This window comes from Dromiciops gliroides, chromosome 4 (genome assembly GCF_019393635.1).
Source record: "Dromiciops gliroides isolate mDroGli1 chromosome 4, mDroGli1.pri, whole genome shotgun sequence".
In the NCBI taxonomy this organism is placed as follows: domain Eukaryota; kingdom Metazoa; phylum Chordata; class Mammalia; order Microbiotheria; family Microbiotheriidae; genus Dromiciops; species Dromiciops gliroides.
Genome location: NC_057864.1, coordinates 160,878,426 through 160,901,669, shown reverse-complemented (window position 1 = coordinate 160,901,669; position 23,244 = coordinate 160,878,426). Strand labels below are relative to the sequence as shown.

Genomic DNA, 23,244 nt, shown 5'->3' with positions numbered 1-23,244 from the left:
GGCTAAACAAATTATGGGTCACGAATATGATGGAATATTATTGTGTTATAAGAAATGATGAGGGACAGCTAGGTGGCACAGTGGATAGAGCACCAGCCCTGGAGTCAGGAGGACCTGAGTTCAAATCCAACCTCAGCCACTTGATATTTACTAGCTGTGTAACCCTGGCAAGTCACTTAGCCCCAATTGCCTCACCCCCCCCAAAAAAAAAAAGAAAAGAAAAGAAGAGAAATGATGAATGTGTCAAATAGAGTAGCATGGAAATATTTACATGAAGAGAGGCAAAGTGAACTTTTTCAATGAACTGAACAGTTGTGCCAATATTTTCCATTGTTTTTTGGGGTTTTTTTCCCTTTTTTGTCTTAAAAAATACTATTTGTTACAGGGTATGGCTTTCTAGGAAAGAGAAGGGGAGGGATGCTGAAGAAAACCATTATAATGTAAAAAACAAAAGAGAAAAACTAATTAAAAAATTAATTGAAGGAAATAAGCCAAAGATTATGATTTGTTTGACATGACATTTATTTAAGTTATATTTCAGGGTAAACAGCGTTCAGGGAGATGTGTAACCTATGTTGGCTATCACAATACATTCAGAAATTGTACAAAATATTTCTGTATTATAAATATTTAAAAATTAATAAGATAGGCAGTTGGTTAAAATACATTCTTCAAAAAAAAATCTAAGCTAAACCTATATATATCAACTGATGTTTTAAAATTTCAGAGTTCCCCTTACAAAAACAGCTGAACAATTAAGAATTCTGGCAAAATTAGATGTCAGCCCCAATTATCTGATAATCACCAGCACTTTCATTTAAAATAGAACTACAAAAAACAAGCTATACAAGCCTAAACAATGATGAGCACTATAGTATCCCTGGAATCCAGATCAAAATGGAAAGAGGTTTATTAGGATGCAAATCTCCTTTTAGAGGGAAGGGTATTTCAAGGTGGCTACAGTAATCAGCACCATGTCAAGTCTTTCTCCAATAGAGGGTTTCAGTAATTCATTAGGAAACAATGAAGAGGATTAATATTATCTCGTCTGAATAGCACTTTGTTCAGACAGTCATCCATAAGAATTAGGCCAGCACACCAATTTTCCCACTGCAGTTTACTCTCATTTCCATGAGATGGTAGTATTAGCCCAGCTCTTTCCTTTTATAATGTAAGAGGTTCCAAAGAAAATTGCAGGCAAGGTAAATTAAACAAGATGTAGAACAAGGGAATAACAGCATCTGAAATTTACTCAAAAGCCAAAAGTACCCTGGGGATGGTGGGAAGAAGTAGAAACTAGAAAACATTCTTAATTAGAATGAGTAAAAAAAATGGCCATCCTTTTTTGTTGACAGAAGGCACTTAAAGGAACCTGCATCAAAAGGGTGGCTAATGAATGCATAAAACACCCCAAAAAACAAACAGAAAAAAACTCCTAACTTTACCACCTCTTAATTAGTCTTCTGAAACTCTAAAACTTAACTAAAAATCCCTCAATTCTCAAATGAGACACTCTTTCTCAAGACAGACAGCTAATAATATACTAATTAACAGATAAAATAAAGCCAGAAATTTCTATCTTCCTGTTAAAAATTAAAAATTAATTTGGTGATAGTTACAGATTAAATGCCTCTCTCCTATCCCCCACCAAGTGAGACAATTAGTGAACTGCTGCTTGCTAAAGGGTAAGAATTTGAACAGTTAGGAATAAGGTTCTTTTCCAGAAATCTTACTTTTAAGAAACATTTCTTTTTAGAAATGCTAGGAAAAAGGGGGGGGCAGAGAAGATGCCCTTAAAGAGTAGACACATAATCACATTTTGTTTTTATTGTTCTCCATCGTTCCCTATCCTAACTTTTGAAGTATTGCTTGTAAATAATATTCAGCTAACTGTTCCAGGTTTCTTAGAAACACACTCTTTTAAAACAATCAACCCAAGTATAAGCTTTCAACCTGGAAAGAAGATAAAGGGAAAGATGGGGAAAGAAGTAGTATTCAAATCCTAGAGACAGTGGGGTGCAAGGAAATGCAGAGAGATGCCAGGAAAGCAGATTTTTTTTCCCCAGTTCTGGGATTTTAGTTGCTATGTTAACTTCCAACTAGCGTTATGATCTTAGATAAGTCACAGTCTGTGAGCCTTAGTTTCCTCAGTCATAAAATAAGAAAGTCTGGTTGATCTCTAAAACATTATGAGAGATGGATGTTCTAAATGACAATATTGTCTCTTCCCAAACACCCTGACACCCCAAATTGTTTCCCTTACTGGAAATAATTTAATTCACATAAATAAAGCTATAAGATGGGTGATTTTGAGACAAACTGATCAAACCTACCAACTTTCCCAGCTTCCAATAAATATCTAGCTTTTATACAGCTTTAGATCAGCTGGCCCAGGCAGCTTAACAAGGAAGCCATTAGGTGACACCCTGCTGTGCCTAATTGTTTTTAGAACATATGGTACTTTGTGTCACTACCCCAGCTGTGAATTCTCAGGCTTTTGTCACAATCTTAATAGCAGATTAACTCCCATCCCCCAATTTACTCTACTTTTTGGTTTGTCACCATATTCCATAGGCTACTCTCTTGTCAGTCACCCGAGACAGAAAAATCACTTTTTACAATAACATTTTTCCTTCTGGCTTTTTATAAACGAGTGTAGTGTATTACACAGACATCACAAGAAAATGGCAAACCACTCTAGTATCTTTGCCAAGAAAACCCCAAATGGGGTCACAGAGAGTCGGACATGACAAACAACTGAACAGCAACAGCATAATGCATAAAAGTCCAGAAAAAGAACAGTGCTGGGAATATAAGTGCTTAGCTAAATACCTGATTTATTTATCATTTATACCTTAAAATGTTACTTCTGTATTCATCACAGTAGTTGGTAGTGCCAAGTTTTTAAGTCATTTAGTGTACAAAGTAAACTTTTGTAAATGATTTGGCGTTTGTTAAAATTAGGACATTTCATCGGATCCCATTTAGGGAATAACTAGAGAATAAGGTCTTAGATAAAATGGAACATAATGTAATTGTGACCTGTGGAGGTCTTACAAGTAGCCCATTTTTAAAGGTTCTGATCTATGCTTTAAAAAAAATTATAAGATTACCAACACAAACAAGAATTATTCAAAAGATTCCTTTAGAATTTTAAAAGCAAGGGTATACATATAGAGCCCCTTTGCCCAAAATGTGTATATGAAGTGAAATGTTAACAATAGAAAAATGATAACTGGTGGCTGCAGAGATATTCCTACCTCAAAATGAATCCAAATTTATATTTTTTCTGGTCTTTCAAACAGACAAAAAAAAATTCCCATGCTATAAAAATCAACTTTTCATTGCATCTTTTTGCAGGCACCTAGAACACTTTTATGAATAAACTGTAAACCCCAGAATACAGAAACAGCTGCTCAGCTTCAATTATAGAGCCTCTTACCATAATATTATTCTTCTCACAGTAAGTCTGTTATCCCCATGTTTTCCTCACAGTAAATAAATTGGCAATATAAGTTTATGGCTTATTATAAAGATAACACAAAAACCTTATTTAAGAGCATGAGAAATAAAATTTATAGAAAATCTGTTATGAGGTTAAAGACACACATGCAACCAAAATTATTATAAAATACCATGGCAGACTACAATTCAATCTGACAGACGCAGAGTGGCAAACTCTTAAAAACAAAACATCTCAAAGCAATTTAGCTTATACTGTTAAATCCCAAAGTACTACTTTTGTAAAACAAATCTACCCGAGTTGTCCCAAATCACAAAAATCCCATAACAATAGGCTTTTCCCCAATAAGGCAAAGACTCACAAATTATCCATTTAAAAAATAGTATTTGGCTACTTAAAAAAATTTTTTTTAAATTTTTCCATCAATAACAAGCCTCTGGCTGCTTATTTTATTCTACAATTTCAGAACAATGCCAATAATGCTTAATGACAAGAGCAATTAAGACCTGGGGTGATTCCCACCCCTTTCCTCAGTTATACACACATGAAGCAGATGCCAGGTTTGAAAACACAGTCTCGAGCAAAAACTCTGTTAGTGGAAGGTAGAGGGGGATGGGATCCTAATTGCCAAAGAAACCTATTATTGAACTTTCTTTCAAGTTTGGAGTTCTCCTTGAATTACAACCTATCAGAAAACTTCCTTTGAGGACCCCTTTTCCAGTGTTAGCAGCCAATTCTTATTCTGCATTGTTTCTCTGTTCCCAAAGGTCCATCCCATGGTGAAGTATGCATTCAAGTAGCCTGTCCTTTTCTGGCTGGTTCCTCCACAAGGACAGAAGGGCTATACCACAAAATGATGCTTTAAAGACTGGGTACTTTGGTTGGTGATAGGTGCCTTTCTTTGGCTGTGCTCACAACTGGGCAGATGTTGCTTCTTCCTTTGTGCTGGGGTCTCTACTTATCCTTTCTGAGGAAGTGTTATTTAGTGTAGATACTGTTCTCCTCTTCAGTGAAGAAAGCAGGTACTGAGGACTGGATCTGGGGCAAACAATTTATTCTTTTTTTTTTTAAATGAAGACTTTTACTCCCCTGAATATTCCTGTAGAAAGTAGACACCAATAACTGAGAAAAGGTCAAGCCCGGCTCAGGGTCGGGTTTATGCCCCTGTAGCTGGGGAGGCAAGGTGCCTCACTGGTGGAGTTAGTGTAGTCTGCTGTGGACAGGGTAGAGGAGGGTCATGTGTTCTGCCCCCTTGAAAGGTAACTTCTCATTGGAATAGTAATGCACCACCTCTGGGATGCTGTCAAATACAGCACTTGTTTGATCGAGAGTATACTTGTTGTCTTTAGTCTGGGCCACGATAATGTGAACACATCCTTGACTGGTCCTGTAACGAGACACAAGCCAGAGGAGGAGACATGAATAACCGAGACTTAGAGGAACCCTGCCCAGTAGAGACCACTCTGGTCCAACACTGGGCAGTCCCACAGGCTCTCCTGGCCTTCCCTCCACTGTTCTATGATAAAAAGAAATGCTCTTGACATCTAATACTCAAGCAAAGTGCTTGAAGCCTCCCAACCTCCTGCTAAACTTGTTTCATCATTGGGAGCTGTGTCTTCAGTATAAAAAAGTCATAGGCGCTAGTTGGATTAACGCCTTCTAAAGTAAATTATCAATGCCATCCCATCATTAATGTTACCAGACTGCTTAAAGCACTCAGACTCAGGTTTAAAAAAAAAGTCCACCCTATTTCCTTCAACAACAACAAAATAATAAAGTATGGATCCAAATAAATTTTTTTCCATGTCTGGAAAGGCCATTCCTTGTTTTAAGTAAGTTTGTTTTGCTCAGATACAGCCTGTTGGCTCAGACAATGCAAGCTGGCAAAGAAAGCTCAAGCTAACCCAAAAAGCGCCCATTTCAGGAGTCGAGCAGGGCTATTCCTGGCATTGTATATTCGCTGGCCATTTCAGTTTTATGAGCAATACTGCTTGGACACCCAGCCCCTTTTTCCCCCTCTAGTCTGATTGTTTCAGCTACAGGGGCTCTGCTTCCTCAGGAAGGAAATGCAGTTAGTACTCCCGACAATGATCCTCCAATATAGCGCCACTGAACTAGCCTCGGAGACAAGGATAGCTGGGGAACTCAGACTCCAGGGGCTGAGGCACAAACACGTCTTTGTGTACAGTCAGGAGCAGCAGAGAGAGAGAGACAGAGACAGAGAGAGAGAGAGAGAGAGAGAGAGAGAGAGAGAGAGAGAGAGAGAGAGAGAGAGAGAGAGAGAGAGAGAGAGAAGGAGAAGCTAGCCATCTTCTCTCCTCTCCAGCGTAAGACACACAGCAAAGCTCCCGCCAGGGCGGCTTTCTCCAAGCCTAGAGGACAAAATGCAGAGGGGCAAAGGACTCCAGAGTGCAGGAGGACACAATGGGTCTTTATTACAAATGAGAGCTTATTTTTATTCAGTCATCATTCCCAAGGAGAGAGACAAGGCTGGTCTGAGAAATCCTAACCAATAAACGGGTTCTTATTGAGCCATCAGTTATGAAGATAGGATTTAAAGAAAGATGGGAAAATGTGTATGAGTGAAGTAAGCAAACCACACAACAATGCAAATGTGGGCTGGCCTCCTAAGGAACTACAATAATGGTCCCAGAACACCGATTATGAAATGTCCCTTCCTCCCGAGGACTTAGCAGAGAGGCTAGAGGTTACAGAGAGAGGGCCGCATACACTGTCTTATTTGGTTTTGGTTACTAGGGATGGATCAATTTAGGGGGTTGGAGGAGAATAACATTATATCCAGAAAAGAATGACATAAAAACAAGAGGCACCAACAAAATTTTTTAAATTATTTTTAAAATAATTCATACTATACAGATGGAAAAGGGGACAAAGAATTATTGAAAGCATGTTCAACAATCATTTCTGACTGGTCGAGAGAAAGTAAACAAGCTAATTCTGTTTTCTAAAAATTATTCCCACAGAGAAACCATTAGACTATCTATATTTTTTCATGGGCAGTCATATGACATTGCAAGGAGGTATTCTTTGAATCAAGCACTCCATGAGTTTAAAAGGTCTATTGAGACCATTCTAATGGACCTTTACTCTTTGGTTTTTCTGGTTAAGTCCCCCCTCCTCCTGCCGGTCTTAAGAGTCTGTTAAACTAGTCATGAGGTTTAGTCCTAATGTGACACAGAGGAGAAAACCCAGGATTTGAAGAGTTAGAGGACCCAGGTTCAAAATCCTGCCTCTGACATTGACTCCCTCTGTGTTTCTGGGCAGGTGCCTTAACCTCTCTGGGCTAGAGTCTCATCTCTAAAGCAAGGGGGTTGTGTTTAAGGTTCGTTCAAGCTCCTAGTCTATGATTCTATGACCTTTTTAACCTTATTCCATCTAAGACCTTCTTTGGCCCATTTCTCATTTTCTCTCTCAGCAGTCTGACCGGGCACCGAGACACTTACTTTAGTGCAATAGAGTATCTACTGTTCCCAGACTCACTGTTGCGCACCAGGTAACTGGCTTCTTTACAGGGTTGGAGCCGACTCTCCGCCTCTGCCCGGGTGATGACTCCGTGATACCAACTAAAGTAAGAAGGGAGGTAGAGTTGTGTTAAAACTCAAAGTCTGAAGACTGCGACATTCGCTCCTGGTCGATGCAATGCAATTGGTGCCTTTAGTGACTTATTCTAGAGCATACTTCCTATTTTAAACTACATCAAAAGGAAATTAGGATAATTCTGCATCACAAAGTCTGTCAGAACATCAAGTTCAGGTACTGTTGAAAAATATAATTTCCATTCTGTATAATTTGTTTAAGGTTCAAGTCAAACAAAGTCTGTGCACAACCCCCACCTTAATACAGAAAATTCATAGCAGTAAATAGGAGGCTCATTATCTCCATGTAACATGTTAGGAATAACTCAAGAAGCATTATGTAGAGAGAAGCCTTTCTCTAACTTTCTGGTCTCAGGACTGCACTCTTTTACACTTTTATATTATTGAGGACCAAAAAGAGCTTTTTAAAAGTGTGAGTTATACTATTGATATTTACCACAATAGAAATTAAAATGGATATATTTAAAAATATTTAATTCACTTTCATTTATAAATTAACAATAATAAATCTGTTCCATGTTAATATATTTTATTTTTATTTTTGCAGGGCAATGAGGGTTAAGTGACTTGCCCAGGGTCACACAGCTAGTAAGTGTTAAGTGTCTGAGGCTGGATTTGAACTCAAGTTCTCCTGAATCCAGAGCAGGTGCCTTATCCACTGTGCCACCTAGCTGCCCCTCCATGTTAATATAAATAACATTTTTATGAAAAATGTTTTCCAAAACAAAATAGTGAGAAGAGAGGCATTGTTTTATATATATATTTTCAAATCTCTGATGCCTAGTTAAATAAAAGACATCTAGAGTCTCTTTTCTGCCTCTGCATTAGTAGATAAAATTTATATAGCACTTAGCATGTGCCAGGTACTATGCTAAATACTTTACAATTATTATTTTATTTGCTCCTTGAAATAACCCCTGGGAGGCAGGGGCTATTATAAGCTCTCTTTTACAGATAAGGAAACTGAGGCAAACAGAGGTTAAGCAACTTGCCCAGTGTTGCACAGCTAATAAGTGTTAGGTCGAATCTGAACTCAGGCCTTTTTGACTTCAGGCTGTGCTCTCTCCAGCAGCCCCTAAATATATTGTTCTGGTTGATATATACAAAGAAAATCCAGCCTCACACAAATATGAGATAGTTGGAAGAGTATTTTAGTAGGCAAATAATGTCTTAGTATAGTATTATTATAAAAAGAGATTTGACCTCTCAGATCCCCTGAAAAGGTCTTGGGGACCCCCATGGGCCCAAGGACCACACTATGAGAACAGCTGGTAGAAAGTACCAGTCTCAAAGCCAGAAAGACCTAGGTTCAAGGTTTACCTTGGACACATAACTAGCAGTATGACCCTGTGTGGATCATTTAACTTCCCAGTTCTTCAAGCAACATCTAAGACTACAAATTGCATAGAATGTGCTGACCTGCCTTGGTAAAAGGAAGTTCCCCATACCAATGAAATCATTATTCCAGGTTCTATCCTGATAATGGAATAATCATTTGTCTCCAAGTTTTTTATTTTTGCAGAAGATAGCGTGATATAGTGCAGAGTGCTTGCTGGACCTGGCATCAGTGGACCTGGGTTCATACCCCAGCTCTGCTACTTGATGCCGGTGTGCCCACGGGCCTCCATTTCCTCATCTGTAAAGTGAGGGAACTGGACTGGAGGGCTCCTGAGGTCCTTCCAGCTCTACACTTATGATCCTATGAATATTCTTTATCAGTCCCAGAGGCATTCAAAGAAAGGGTCAGACTTACGGCTGCTTCTCCAGGCAAATGGCTGGGTCCACTCTCTCCCCTTCACTGTGATCAGAAAGGGTTGGTTTCAGGATCTTCTGAGTCCAGCTCTTCTGCCTGTGGTGATGCCGCAATGTTTCTTCCTTGATGGAAGGTCGCTCCGATCCCTCAAACTGGACTGGAAGGAAGGCTCCATTTAATATCAGACTTGTCACTGCAGTGGTCTATGGAAGACTTCAAAGAAAAAACTGCCTTTCCTAAAAGATGCATTGTTTTTCCTATATGTTGGCATGTCTAAGCACACGGAAATCTCAGATATTCCGTCATCACACATGATGCCATTTCCCAGCAAACTATCCACCACCAGAAGGAAGTTTTAGAATATCAGTTGGGAACCAAACTCTTCTACCTCTTTTATTACATTTACTCAGAGGTTCCTAGTTTTGCACTTTTCAGACTAAAAGGGATTGTAGTGAAATTGTTCCAGCAAAGTACACATCCAGTGAAAGTTTAGGTATTTTTTTATTAAAAATCACTAGCAAATGGAAGATGACAGGAATAAATGAAGACAGCATAGATTTAAAACACACTAAATGCAGCAATTTTTTTCTTTGATATATATGCTTTGGCATTATGGCTGGACAAATCTGAAGCATGTATAAAGGCAAACTAAAGGCACCTAATTTTGTGGTTGTTCAGTTCTTTCAGTTGTGTCTAACTCTTCATGACCCCATTTGGGGTTTTCTTGGCAGAGATACTGGAGTACTTTGTTATTTCTTTTTCTGACTAATTTTACAGATGAGGCAACTGAGGCAAATGGGGTCACACAGCTAGTAAGTGTCTGCAGTAGGATTTGAACTTGGATCTTCCTGACTCCAGGCCCAGCCATCTATCCATTGAGCCACCTAACTGTCCAGGTACCTAATAGGTGGTTCAATAATCCCAGACTGATCAACTTTAAGCTTCTGAGCACAGTACAGTGGACGAAGGCCTGGTTCTAGAGTTAAAGGGCCTGGGCTCAAGTCCCATCCCTGATGCTTACTACCTGTATGGCCTTGGATAGGTCCCTTAGGTTCTTTAAGCCTCAGTTTCCTCAGCTGCAAAAATGAGGGAGTAGGACTAGTTAATCTCTAAGGGCCAGTTCTAGTTCTATGATCCTAACATCCTAAGTAGTCACGGATGATGTGGATTAAAGAACCAGCTGCTAAATACATCACTTACACATTCAAAAATCTGGATCTTACCTTAGATCATAACTAGAGTCATGTTAATTAACTGTTAGAGGAAAAATAGCCAGAAGGCATTCAAATGCAGGTAGCATTAACTAATGGGAAACCAGGACTAGGCACTGAAATGTTTTATTTCTGACAGTAACATGGATCCTCTCACTATCAATTATGCAAATATATGTGTATATATAGTCATCCCTCGACATTCGTGGGTTGGCCATTGATAATTAAATGGGAATTTTTGGAGATTTGTGCTATATTAGGGAAAATTGCAGATGACACCCATATGTAAAGAAAACCTTATTAAGTCATAAATGAATAAATACTCTATATTATTAATGTTTTATCATTGACTACCATAAGCACACATACATAAATATGTTATAAACAGATTTTTATTAAAAGTTTCAGAGCACTAAAGAACTATGGGCTACAAGCTCTCTTTGGGAACCTCTTCTCTTTGTCTTTCTACCAACCAGACCCAGGCATGTGATTTTCTTCCTCAGGGATCATTATATCTTAGGGGCAGCTAGGTGGAGCAGTGGATAGAGCACTGGCCCTGGATTCAGGAGGACCTGAGTTCAAATCCGGCCTCAGACACTTGACACTTACTAGCTGTGTGACCCTGGCCAAGTCACTTAACCCTCATTGCCTCACTCCCCCCCAAAAAATGTTAAATTGAGTTAAACTTAGTTCCTAAATGAAAATGAATGAAATGTATATTTAATTTTATTCAATATTGCATAGAATTGTATAACAGATGTGTTACACAAATGGAAGCAAATATAAAGGAGAACAACTTTAGACCATTGCCTAAACAACTAAGAAAAAAAAAAACCAAATCCCATTTCTTTGTAATATAATTCAGGAGAGTCTTTAAAACACCTATAATGGAGGTATCAAAGTGACTGAAGCCAGCCAAGTTGTGTTGGGCTCTTTTCTCTCTACTCTCTCTGAGAGATCTAGCTCATCAGCTACCATGGATTCAACTACAATGTCTGAAAAGGTGACTCCCAGATCTGGCTCTCCAGCCCCAGTCTCTCTTAAACTTCAGTCCCACATTCCCAAATGAATGTCCATTGGATATCTCAAATGATGTGTCCAAAACAGAATTTTTCTTTCCTCCCAAATCCTCTCAATTTTTGTAGTTCTACTGAGGGCAATACTAACCTTCCAGCAAACCAGGCTCACTACCCCAGAGCTATTCTTTGCTCCTTACTCCTCCCACCCACTCAGTTATAAAGAATTGTGGATTCTACCTCCACAACAGATCTGACATCCACCTTTTCTTCTCTCATACCACCACCACCCGAGTTCAGATCTTTCTCCTTACTGCCTCTCGTCTTCCTGCCTCCATCTCCTCCCTCTCCAATTCATCCTCTGCATTGCCACCAAATTAATATTCTTAAAATGGAGAGTGGATCCTATCATTCCTCTGCTTAAGAAGCTTCAATGGCTTCCGTTCACCTCTAGGATAAAGTAAAAACTGTTTGTCTTTTAAAGCCCTTCACAACATGTCCCAATCTGCTGTTACAGGTTTATATGCCACATACTCAACATTTCAGCCTCACGTATCGTTCCCTGGCTCAATAGCCTATCTCTAGTCTCCATGGACTCCCTCCTCAGCCTCACCTTATAGAATCCCCATCCTCCTTCAAAGCTTAGCTCATGCTCCATCTTCTACAGAAAACCTGCTCTGGTCCCCCTTGTTTCTGTTGCTCCTCCCCCTAAATTCCTTTTGATCTCTTTGGAGATGTGTTGCATTCCATATTCTGTGCATATGCTGTTTCCTCGGTAGGAAAATCTTTGAAGACAGGGACTCCTGAGTCCTTGCCTCCTTGGTGCCTAACACTGGCTGTCAAGTAGTAGGCATTTCACTAAGTAAAAAGCAAGCCCAGACATTTTATGCAATTTGGGTGAAATGGGTGATTTGGGTGAGATGGCATCACCCATTTCAGTGATTTCCTCCTACCTGACAAAGCTTTCACTATCTGTTCTTTTTTCCATTCCCACGGCTGTTCATACTCTCCTGCTGGTCGCTCATCATTTTCAGGAAGCCTGCTGTCTGGGGAACGTATCTTCCTTTCTTGTATGGTGCCCATCTGTACATCTGGTTTGGGTCCTCCTTCTCCAGGTTCATACGGAGTATCATACAGCTGTGGGGGTTTGCCCAGAAGGTCTTTGGAACTCCGTCTTTTAGCTAAAGTCTCTGATTTAGTGCCATTTTCCCCTGACTCACAGGGGCTGTCAAGCAGTTGAATAGCCTTCACCAAGGGGTCTTTAGAACCTCTTCGCCTTATTTCTGAAAGGTATATATGTAAATGTGGATTAATGAAAACACACATGTAGCACCACAGTTCCCTTGAAGGGGGCATGCTATTATAATATCCATGAAACTTAAGCACCCACCCATCTTTCTGTCTTATCTCCCCAGTCAAGGCTGGCATGTAAGGCTGGAGTTATGTTTCGATAGCTCAGATTCTCTGCCAGTAGCATAGGAGCAAGAGAGGGAAAGTGTCTAAGCCTTCCTTCCTCTATCTGCTATATAACTCCTATGACGTATAAACATTAGGCATTAATCTGGAAAAGATCACAGAAATCTACAGATCCCAAAGTAAGGCCTAGAATGAAGCAATGTGGCCAAAGGAAGCAGCAGTTCCAGGGCACACTGCCACATACCTACTCTAACCGTGTAGTCTGATCTGGCTCCAGTTTAGCCTTAAGCTGTCTGCTCCATGTTACGGAACAAAATGAGACAAGCCAGATGTAAAGGAGTCAGTGTGTAGGAAACTGCAAACAGCAGGAAGAATTTGTTTCTGTGGGTTAGAAACGATGTCTTCTAATCGTGGAGAATAACCAGAAGGAGGAAAGTCTTTTGTAAAGCATTTTGTAAAGAAGGCACATGATAGGATGACCCAAGAAGAATGATTACTTAAATTTTAGAGCCACAAAACAATGCTGCAGCCTAGGAAAAGAACAGAAAAGAAATAAAACCAGAGTAAGTGTGTGTGGGGGGGAGTTACTCAAACTTGGGGAACAGAAAATTCAACCTAGAATCTATTTATAATGAATAGGGGACCAATGTCCATATCCAGCTTTAACTCTGTCACTTTTGAGTCTCATACACTCTCCGTCCCAACTACTCCTGGGCTCTAGAGCTGGCACCTTCTGTTCTGTTCTGTTCAGGAGAAAAACCAAGAACACCTTTCCTTTGAGCTTAGTCAAAACAAGGTGGCTGTTTTTTCCAAAGGAACTACAAATAAAAAATGAGAACAGGAAAGGATAGAATAATAGGATACACATTTAATTCATTCTCAAAGTCCAGTCACATTATATCAGCTGGCATTCTATGTTCTTCCTTGTCTCACTTCAACCCTGTCTCTGTTGAACTAGGAAGAAAAGGAGCTTTTCTATACCTATGATCAGGGGAAATATATTTAGATAGATAATTAGAAAGTAGAAATTACCTTATATGGAACAACTTTATAGTGATGTTCAACATTTCATACTTGTAAAACAATGCAGAGCTGATGGTACTTAAGTGCCCACATTAAATGTCTTTCTATCTTTTTTAAAGAATGTCTACAGAGTTCTGGGAGAGAAGAGTGAAAATAACAGTGAGCTGTGTACTTGGTCTGATGACTGAATCCTAGAATTTGGGGGTTGGGAGCTCAGTGTCTACCTAGTCCAACCTGTACAAGAAAGGAAGGGAAAGAAAAGCACTCCTTCCTTTGAAAGTCCTTGGACTGGGTAAAAGATATGCAAAGTATTATTAGGTCTTTAAACAATGTTTAATTAGGAAAAAAGAAAGACTTCCACATGGGGTCCCTCCACCCCCTCAAGCTCAATGACTTCAGAATTCATTCCAGCACCTGGCTGCCCTGAACCTGAGGCGCCATAGTAACAGAAACAATCACATGGTTGCAAACGGATCCTTCCTGTAGGGAGAATAGCCCCTGACGTGCAGAGCTGGCTCTGAAAGGAAACAAGACTGAGAAGGAGGAAATGGAGAAAGGAAGCTACACCCAGGCTGTCCGATACAAGCCATTTACCATGGCAGACAACAGAAAGCAGTTAACTAACTGCAGATAAACAGTCATTTGCAGCAAAGGGCTGAAACCAAGAGCTGACCTTGTAACAATTAAAATGTGCTGCTGGATGGAACAAGATATGAAATGTGCTAAAAAAAAATTTTTTTCTCGATAACTAATTCTAGCCTTGTAGACTATACTCCACACATATTTACATTGTTGATAACTGAAAGAACACAGAGGGCTCCCCCCACCAATTTAAGCAATTTAGTTTTAGCTTGTAACTCCTCTAATACAAGGATCTTTTATGATAAAGGATTCTTTGATAGACAAATCGGGCCCTATTTTAACTGTGTAATGTAAATTTAAGAGTTTAATTCAAATGCTCAGTTTACAAAAGTCTAAGTTGAAGAATTTCAAAACATGATACTTCAAGTCATTTTCTACCCTCTTAAAAAATCAAGCTTTTATGTGTAACATGGTATTGTAGAGTAGGGCAAGAGGGAAAGGTTTAATCAAAGTTCCCCTGACCACTACGTTAACATCATCTCCATGAGCTAAATGTTTCTTATACCTGCTCTGTTTAAAGACACTGAGACACATTTTCATATTTGGAACAAATTTTTAGAAGTATTCAAACCACTGAAGAATGTTCTTTCCAGACAGAGAGGTCTAAGTTTATGTTTGTATGTGGAACAAAAATCAGAACGTTGAGTTGTAAACCCTAAAAAGTTTGAGGCTTACAAGGGAAATGGTGAAAAAATCTAAAGAACCATGACTGTCTCCCTCCCTCTCCCATAGTTATTTTCTTCCCATATGTAATCTTGATTGAATATCCAAACAATGAGAACATTTTAAAAAGCTGAATGTGTTTAAAAGACCAAACCAAAACAAAAAGGCCCAAAACAAACCAAAACAAACAACCCAAAAAACCCTGGATGTTATGAGAAATCATCATATTGGGAAGGAAATTGGGGCCAGATGACCTCTATGATCTTTTAAGGATCTCTGATACTAAATTGGCAACTCTGGACTAATGATAAACAATGCTAAATGCTCACAACCTTTTACTGCATACATTCTGCTGAGGAAAATGGTTTATGTTACTACCCCCCCCCCATTCATAACCTCTCTTCTAAAGGAAGTACAAATTCCTGCTTGTTTTCAAAATTCCCAGAGGATATGGGTTCTAGTCTCAGCTTTGCTATTAAGTAACTACTTGACTCAGGTCAAGAAATGCCTGCTCCTGCTGCCCCACTCCCATGCCTCCGTTTTCTTTCCACATGGGGTTGTTACATGGATGAAGACTAAAGGATCACAGTTCTAATCCAACCTCCTGGTGTTGTAGATAATATAAACGAGAGTGCTTTCATACCAGGTATTACAGCTAAAAAGCAGGTTTATACTCTCAACTTTATGTAGATCAAGAAAAGAGAGTAAAGGTCCTCCACATGAACTATAAAGAGATGATGTTTTGTAAACATTTAAATAACTCCACAGTACCTAAGCAGAACAAAAAAAAAAAAAAAAAGAAAGGAAAAACCCAGCAGCAAATCATTTATTTCCAGCTTCTGTTCGGCTCACTCATTTCCTGTTATTCTGCCCAGCTGTGTAGCCCCATGGGTAGGCTAAGTCAATGCATTTACACTATGCTGATAGAGAAGGGAATGTATATGTATTAGGTATCAAGGGAAGTGACTAAAACCCAATTACTAGGGACCAATGGCTTTCAAACAGTTAAAAGGAAAGTATATAGATTGTTGTTTTATTAGATTGCTGAAAATGATGTCGTTGAAGTTTTAGATTTTAAATAGAATTTAGATATTTATTAAGTTCTGACTACTGAGAAGAAATTAGAAATAAAGATTCTGCTCTGCCCACTCCCAATTATCCCTAGCTTCAAGCCTACATACTAATAAGAGTAATAAAATGTGCACATAAACATATAAGGAAGAATATTTTAAGTACATAGGAAGGGTTCATTCCAAGTGCATGGGAGAAATGTGCGGAGAAAGAGAAAAAGCAGCAAGAGAAAGCTTTCAAGTGGGGAGGAGGAAGTAGAAAAGGAAGAATTCAGGAAGGCTTCCTGGAGGAGAGGACATCTGAGCTGGGCCTTGAAGGAAGAAGGACTTTTAGTAGGAAGAAAGGTGTGAAAGAAGTCCATTCTAATCACAGAGGGCGGAAATTAACAGTCCAATTTCCCTAGAATATGAGGTAGGTTAAGAATAGTACCATAAAATATGAATCAGAAGGGTAAGGTGGAAATTGATTGTGGAGGGTCCTGAACCAAGCAAACCAGTTTGCATTTTACCCCACAAGAAAGGAGGAGCTACTGTTTTATTTAAACAGCAAATTTCACAGATATACTTTTCATTTAGCAGGCTCAATTGATCTGTAACTTCCTTTGTAAGCCCATGACATTAAGAATATAACATTCATAAGAAAAATACAAATCAATTTCATGGGTATGTTTTTCATAGCCACTTAAAAGGAACCCAAGAGACAAAATGATTTATTCTATTTAAAGAGGAAGAGAGCAAAAATATGAAAACAAAAGAACAGAAGCTGAAAACAGGAATTCGGCATAGATTCTTAGGGGAAACTCCTTTTTTGAAATTTTACATCCCTAATTGTTTTAATTTATCCTTTTTATTCCTCTCTTCCAACCACCTAATTTTTATTATTTTTTTCTATATTTTACTGTGACTCAGTTCATTTTTCATTTCCTTTCATTCAAGGGTTTCACCAAGGGTCACAGTCCAGTGACCTCAGGGTCAAAGCCTGGCCAGGCTACACCCTGGCTGAATCCAGCTCCTTATCTCCCTCCAGCAGAGCAGCAGGAAACAGAAGCACTGCTTTCCTGTTCTAGTTCATTTTCATTTCTGAAGCCTGCCCTGACTGTATCAGAGCGCTGAAGATAATTATCCTTGTGTTCCACTATTCTGAGACTCTGCTTACGTTCCTGTAGCTTGACAGCTTTTCAATTTGTTTTAAAAACAGTAGAAACAAAGTCTTTAATGTGTGACCAATTAGTCCTTTCCCAGGCATGAAACTCATGACACTCAAGAGGAAAAAAAAAAACCCAACAAAAAACTCCCTTGAGTCAGCACTCATATAGTAGATGTCTGTGTATCTTAAATCACAAAGTTTAAATAAAAGTTAGTAGATAAAATTTACCAAAGGAAGTATTGTTTGTTAAATTTGTTCTATCAAAGCACTAATTTAAGCTCATAAAGATATAAAATAAATGTAATTAAAATAGGAAAGTTTGGTACCAAAATGATAGCATGATTCTACTGACTTCATGATTCTAGAAATACATCACCTTTAAATTAAGAACTATTATGGGGGGCAGCTAGTTGGTGCAGTCAATAAAGTACCAGCCCTGAATTCAGAAGGACCCGAGTTCAAATGTGGCCTCAGACACTTGATACTTACTAGCTGTGTGACCCTGGGCAAGTCACTTAACCCTCACTGCCCCACAAAACAAAAAAAAGTATTATGAAAAAAAAAAAAAGAATTTAAGGCATACCATTACATTTAGTAAAGACACAACAATTTCTAGCTTCGTCAAATAGACAGTTTGAGGAAGTTTTTTTTTTCCAGCAAAATAACAGAATCACATCATGTCTACATAGTTTTGAGCTATTCTTTAAAACAATGTATTATTTCCTTAATGCACACTTGTGACTCTCAGATATCCAATAGCTTGGCTAGGGAAATAAGGAATTCAGGAAATACTTATAGTAACCTTAGCTGCCAGGATTCCCCACTTCATTCATTTTAATTCATAGAAGTAGTAATCTTGCCTAAAGGCCAGTGTGGATTGAATTGAAACAGATTAAATGACCTTGGAAAGTACATCAAACTCCAGGAATTACATGATCTTAACAGAAACATGAAGGAAAAGAAGAGACTTCTGTTCTAATCTCAAAAAGATGCAATGACCAGACTAAGGAGGTCATGAGCCCCCATACTCTGCCTTCCCTCTGTGATAATCTCCAAAGAATTCTCTCATTCTCTCTCTCTGTATATATATATATATGTGTATATATATGAATTATGTAGTTCGTATGCAATTGTCTCTTCCATTAGACTGGGAGCTCCTTGAGGGTAGGGTCTTGTCTTTTCCCTTTCTTTGCATGCCCAGTGCTCAGCACAGTGCCTGACACATAGCAGGTTAATAAATACTTGCTGTTGACTTGACTCTGCCCTAGTTGACCAGGGCTGATGTAAACTATCTAAAATACAGCATCTAAATTTAAAGGTGATTTATTTCTGGAGCTCTGAAGTCAGCTGGTTCATGCTATCTTTTGGTCTCAAAATTTCCTATTCTTTTAATTAGCTCTTTTAAATGTTTTCAGAGCATAAAAATTATTCACATGTCCTTGCTTTCATAGGTCAAATCAAAAACAATATTTGGAGTATCGGGGTCAGTTCTGTATGCCATGTTGTTAAGGAGGACTCTAATAAGTTGGAGAGCATCCAGGGAAGGATAAGCCAGGATGGTGAAATCATTTCACATGAGGATCTATTTAAAGAACTGGGGATGTTTTAGCCTTGAGAAGACTTGAGGGTGGTGGTGGTGGGGTGGAGGTGGGGAATGAAATATGATAGCAATCTTCAAGTCTGTTAAAGGCTGTCATGTTGAAGAGGGATTAGTCTTTCTCTACCGAGTCCCAGAGGGCAGAACTATGGGTAACAGGCAGAAGCTGTGAAAGGGGCAAATTCAGGCTTGGAAAACTAACAATTTGGAACTATACAAAAGTGGGATAGATTGTCTCAGGAATTAGTAAGCTCTCCCTCACTGGAGGTCTTCCAACAAAGTCCAGGTCCTCCTTTTATCTACTACGGACTTGGCTCAATCACTTAATTTCCTCCCTACACTAAAAGAATGTGAGAGAGTAGGTATCAGATGATAAAGGTATTAGGTAAAAATACTAATGAGCTTTTTTGTGGTCCACTGGCACCTCTGGCTGAGGAAAATCCCTAAACCAGTGCCCACTGGCAACTCTCCTAACATCTCAGTCTTTGAGCTGCCTGGGTTCCTGGGAGGTGAACTTGCCTGTATAGGTCAGATCCTCGATGCTGAGGCAGGCTCTCTACCCACTATGCCAAGTGATTTCTTGCTTGAAAGGGCGAAATGTATGAAGTAGGAGGCTTATGTCCATATTTAACCAGCAATTTTGTACAAACCTGTTATCATCTGCTGGGCATCATATGGTTCCATGTAGCCATCATTCTCCCCTACTCTTTCTGCATCCCTTTGACCCTTTGTACGTTTGGCATCATAGGGATCAGCATAGTCTTCTAAAATGATCACCTATAAGAAGAAAAGAGAAGGATTCCAAAGTGCCAAAGTAGTAATTGTACCCAAATGATAGTTTGCAGCATCTCAGAATCACCATCAATGTACAAATGACTACAGGTGTAGTGGGTGTGTTTGGATATGAATAAAGACTACAAGACAGTCTCACCATCAGCAAGAAGTACAATCCAACGCACTTTTTCTAATAACTGGTTTAGTACAGTGCACATAGCAGGCACTTAATGGAGTTGCATGATTCTATCTCCTCTTGCATTTCCTTTCTAGTCCCAAGAAAGCATTTGCTACATAAAATGAATGGTCTGGGGGCTTAGAATAGAAAAAAACAACAACCAAATCAAAAACTGTAACAGTACATCCACATGAGGACTTAACCCCATCACTAAGCTTACCAATCACAGTCTGTCAAAAACCAAATACTTACTGAACGCCTCCTGGGGAGCTGTGGGCAATGGGTAAGACAGGGCCTCTGCTGTCGTGGAACTTAAAATGTAGTTAAAGAGGCAGTACTAAACGAAGAAATAGAAGCATTAGATGGCATGATGAATTCAGAGAAGGGAGACATCAGACTGGAAGGCTTCATGAAGGAAGAAGGATTTCAGTTGTGTCACTAAGCACAGCTATGACTTTGAGAAGCAAAGGGGGAGGAGGGAGAGCATTAAGCGTGGGCTCTTATCCCATGGGATTGAAAAGAGGGAAGGCAAAGAAGGGGAAATGAGCAAGACCTTAGAAAGGACTCAGAGTAGGGTAAGGAGCCACAGACATAAGTGAATAAACACAGATGCCCAGCAGCTATACGTGAATATTGAAAATGTGTGTCAATCGTATTGCTTCCTTCATTCAACAAATCTTTATCAACAGCCAATTAAATTACACATGTAGACTTGTTCTAGGCACAGCAAGAGATACACAGTACCATGCTATGCAGTCCCTGCTCTCAAGGACCTTATGTTCTAGTTGGAAGGACAAACCATATTCATGTGAAACACTAAGTAATGTTAGAGTTAAATAAGACAAGAATGTACAAGAAACGTTCCAAAGCTGTATGGACCTTACGTTACAGGCTCTTACCACCATCCAATTAGGCAGAATGTCCAAAGGGACTGTTAATTGGAGCTGTTAGAAATTTACTCCTCTGTTCAAACTCCCCTCCACCCTAGGAATCTCTTCCCCTATGAAGACAGTGTACTCAATGAAAGGAAAATGCAAGATTGTTTGTTAATACAGTAATCTAAATATTTTATCCCTCATTTTCACTGCTCTTTAATCCTGGACAGCTTCTAGAGACTATGATATAATAAGGAGGACCAGAAAATATCTTTGCTCTTCCCAATCTTAACCTCCTTAAGAGCATTTTGAAAACCAAGAGGACTCAAAAACAGCTTGGTGCACTGGACAGCAGTGCTAGAAGACCTTGGTTTGAATCCTGTCTCAGGCGGTTAGGGAGGTGAACTACTCTGAGCCTCAGTCTCCTCACCTGTAAAATGAAGAGGGTAGGTTTAGATTCAATAATTTCCTCTCAGCTCTAAATGCATGATCTATGCCCCTCTTCAAACATTAGCTATAGAGAAGAAAGGGAATTCAATTACTAGCAAAGAGATCTGGGCCCGTCCTTAGTTAATTTTATCAAGGCTTTGCCTAGAAACTCCCTACACAAAATCACAAGATGAATATGCACCCTTCAACAGGAAGACAAGTCTGGTAAAGTAGCAGAGCCCTATTTAAAAAGAGTTTTGAACTACCAGAAGAATAATAGTATTCTGGTGAAGCATTCCAACACTAAGAATACGACAATGTCACCAATGATCCAAACATTTCTTAGACGTGTCCAGCTTTTACCTTTCCCTCAACTATAATGAATATTAGATATTTTTTTTCAAGTAAGGGTTCAACCCCTTAAAAGTGGCATGTGGGGGAAAAAAAAAGACACAAGAAATGTTCCAAGGCTGTATGGATTAAGTATTATAGGCTCCTACCATCATCCAAATAAGACAGCATGTCCAAAGGGTTTAATAGGGGTGGGGTGGTGGTGGCGGCGGCTGATTTGATGGGGAAAAAGGTTGGTTTGACACGGGGGGGGGGGGGGGGGGGAGTTGATTGATGGGAAAATAAGTGTTGGCTTAATGAGGGGCAGGGTTGGTTTGCTGGGGAGGGAAGGATTGGTTTGCTGTGGGGAAGGCCTGGCTATAGGGGGACAGTTGGCTTGATGGGGTGGGTGGAAGGGTTGATTCGGGGCGGGGGTGATTTCAGTGGGGATTCTTCTCCTTACCGTGTCTTGCTGCTTGACCCCCTTGCCTTTGTCCAGTTCGGGTCCCAGGGAAGAGGGGGAGGAGGAAGTGCTGGAGCTGGAGCTGGAGCTGGAGGTGGAGCTGGAATAGCTTTTGCCGTTCTTCTCCTGGGTGTCCACCTTGATGAGCCGGTTGATGTAGGTGCTGCAGCCGGTGCTCTTGGCCGAGCCGCGGAGCTGCTCCTCCTCTGGGGAGGCGGCGGCGGCGGCGCGGGAGTTCTTGCGGCTCTTGCCCGCAGCCGCCTGGAGCATCCCTTGGATGCTGTCGCGGGACAGCCGGCTGTCCTTGGCCGGGCCGGAGCCGGCCGCCTTGCAGCTGCCCAGCTCGGCGGCCGAGTTTTTGCGGCTCTTGCCGGACGGCGGGGGCAGGCCGGGGCCGCCAGCTTCGGAGTTCTTGCGTAGTTTGCTGGCCAGGCCGCCCCCTCCTCCCGCGCCCCCTCCTCCTCCTCCTCCTCCTCCTCCTCCTCCGCCGCCGCCGCCGCCGCCGCCCGGCTTCGCCCGTTCCGACACCGTTTTCAGCGTCAGCGGTAACTCCTTGAACCACTTGGCTGCCATGGGGGGCGCCCGGCCGGGGAGCGTCGTGGCCCCTCCAGAGACCGAGCCGGCGAGCAAGTAGGCGAAGCCCAGACACCGAGAGACGCCCGGCGCCGGCGACACACACATTCCCCGGGGCGGCGAAGCGGCAGGGGGCGAGCCCGGCGAGGCCGGTCCCAGGGGAGATGGGGGCAAGGGGGCGCGGGCGACTTTCCCACGACGGGAGGTGCGGAGGGCGGGGAGACCCGCAGAACTACTGCCGCTCGGCCGTCTGTCCGTGCAGAAAACGCGAAGGGTACCCGCGCGTGCGGCGCGGCCGGCCCGGGGCTCGAGGCGGGGCCGGGCGTCGCCGTCCCCCAGGCTCCTCTTCCTGCGGTCCAAGGCCCCCGAAGTTTCCTCTACTCCCGTCCCCGCCCCCGCGCACCGGCTGTTCTAGGGAGCTCCCGGACGGTAGGGGACGGGGCCCGGCTCACTGTACCTTCGAGAACCGCCCCCGACGTGGGCGATCGTACTTTCCGAGGTCTGGGAGGGTGACAGCGGCGGACGCACCGACTAATTGATGTACAGCGGTGGGAAAAACCGCCCCTCACCTCCCAGAGCCTCCCGCCCGGCCCTTCCACTCTCCTAGGCCTAGGCACCTCCCCTCTTCTGCAGATTCCCGCCCAGCTCGCATGCTGAGAGGAAGAGGGCGGGGCCTGAGGGGCGTGTCCTCGGCCCCACTCCCGCTCCCTTCCCTCGTGCGTCCTCAAGCTCGAGGCTCGAGGCTCAGCTACTGTCAATGGGCGGGGGCGGGGCAGCACGCCCCTCAGCCTGGCGTGCTGGAGGTGAAAAAGGGGACTGATTTACCAAGATTATCCCACCTTCCCAATCAGGCCCGACCTAGCTCGGGCTCTGTAACTCCTAACTAAGAGTTAGTGGCAAGAGTGCTGGGCTTTGGAGTCAGAAAGACCTGGCTTCATATACCAGTTAACTTATTAACTGTGTGACTGAAAGCAGATCCGAACGTCAATTTCCTCTTCTGTCCA

The 23,244-nt window shown here is 41.3% G+C and overlaps 2 protein-coding genes across 4 annotated transcripts in view; one reads left to right on the top strand and one right to left on the bottom strand.

Annotated features, from left to right (window-relative positions):
* Positions 1-517: 517 nt before the first annotated feature.
* SHE (Src homology 2 domain containing E) lies at positions 518-22,823 on the bottom strand. Of its 3 annotated transcripts, none has more exons than XM_043963039.1 (6): positions 21,668-22,823; positions 19,269-19,395; positions 12,014-12,343; positions 8,834-8,990; positions 6,928-7,047; positions 518-4,850 (listed from the first exon to the last, which is right to left on the bottom strand). In XM_043963039.1, exons 1-6 carry the CDS (start codon positions 22,346-22,348, stop codon positions 4,664-4,666), a joined length of 1,602 nt encoding a protein of 533 aa, XP_043818974.1. In that variant the 5' UTR covers positions 22,349-22,823; the 3' UTR covers positions 518-4,663. The 3 variants fall into 3 exon arrangements, with proteins under 3 accessions (XP_043818974.1, XP_043818975.1, XP_043818976.1); XM_043963040.1 differs by having other exon boundaries at positions 6,965-7,047; XM_043963041.1 differs by having other exon boundaries at positions 4,678-4,850; positions 6,975-7,047.
* TDRD10 (tudor domain containing 10) overlaps positions 22,168-23,244 on the top strand; it is a 55,488-nt gene continuing 54,411 nt past the window's right edge. The window contains exon 1 of the mRNA XM_043963043.1: positions 22,168-22,297. The gene's annotated coding sequence lies outside the window, so the exon portion shown is untranslated. The remainder of the gene's footprint in view (positions 22,298-23,244) is intronic.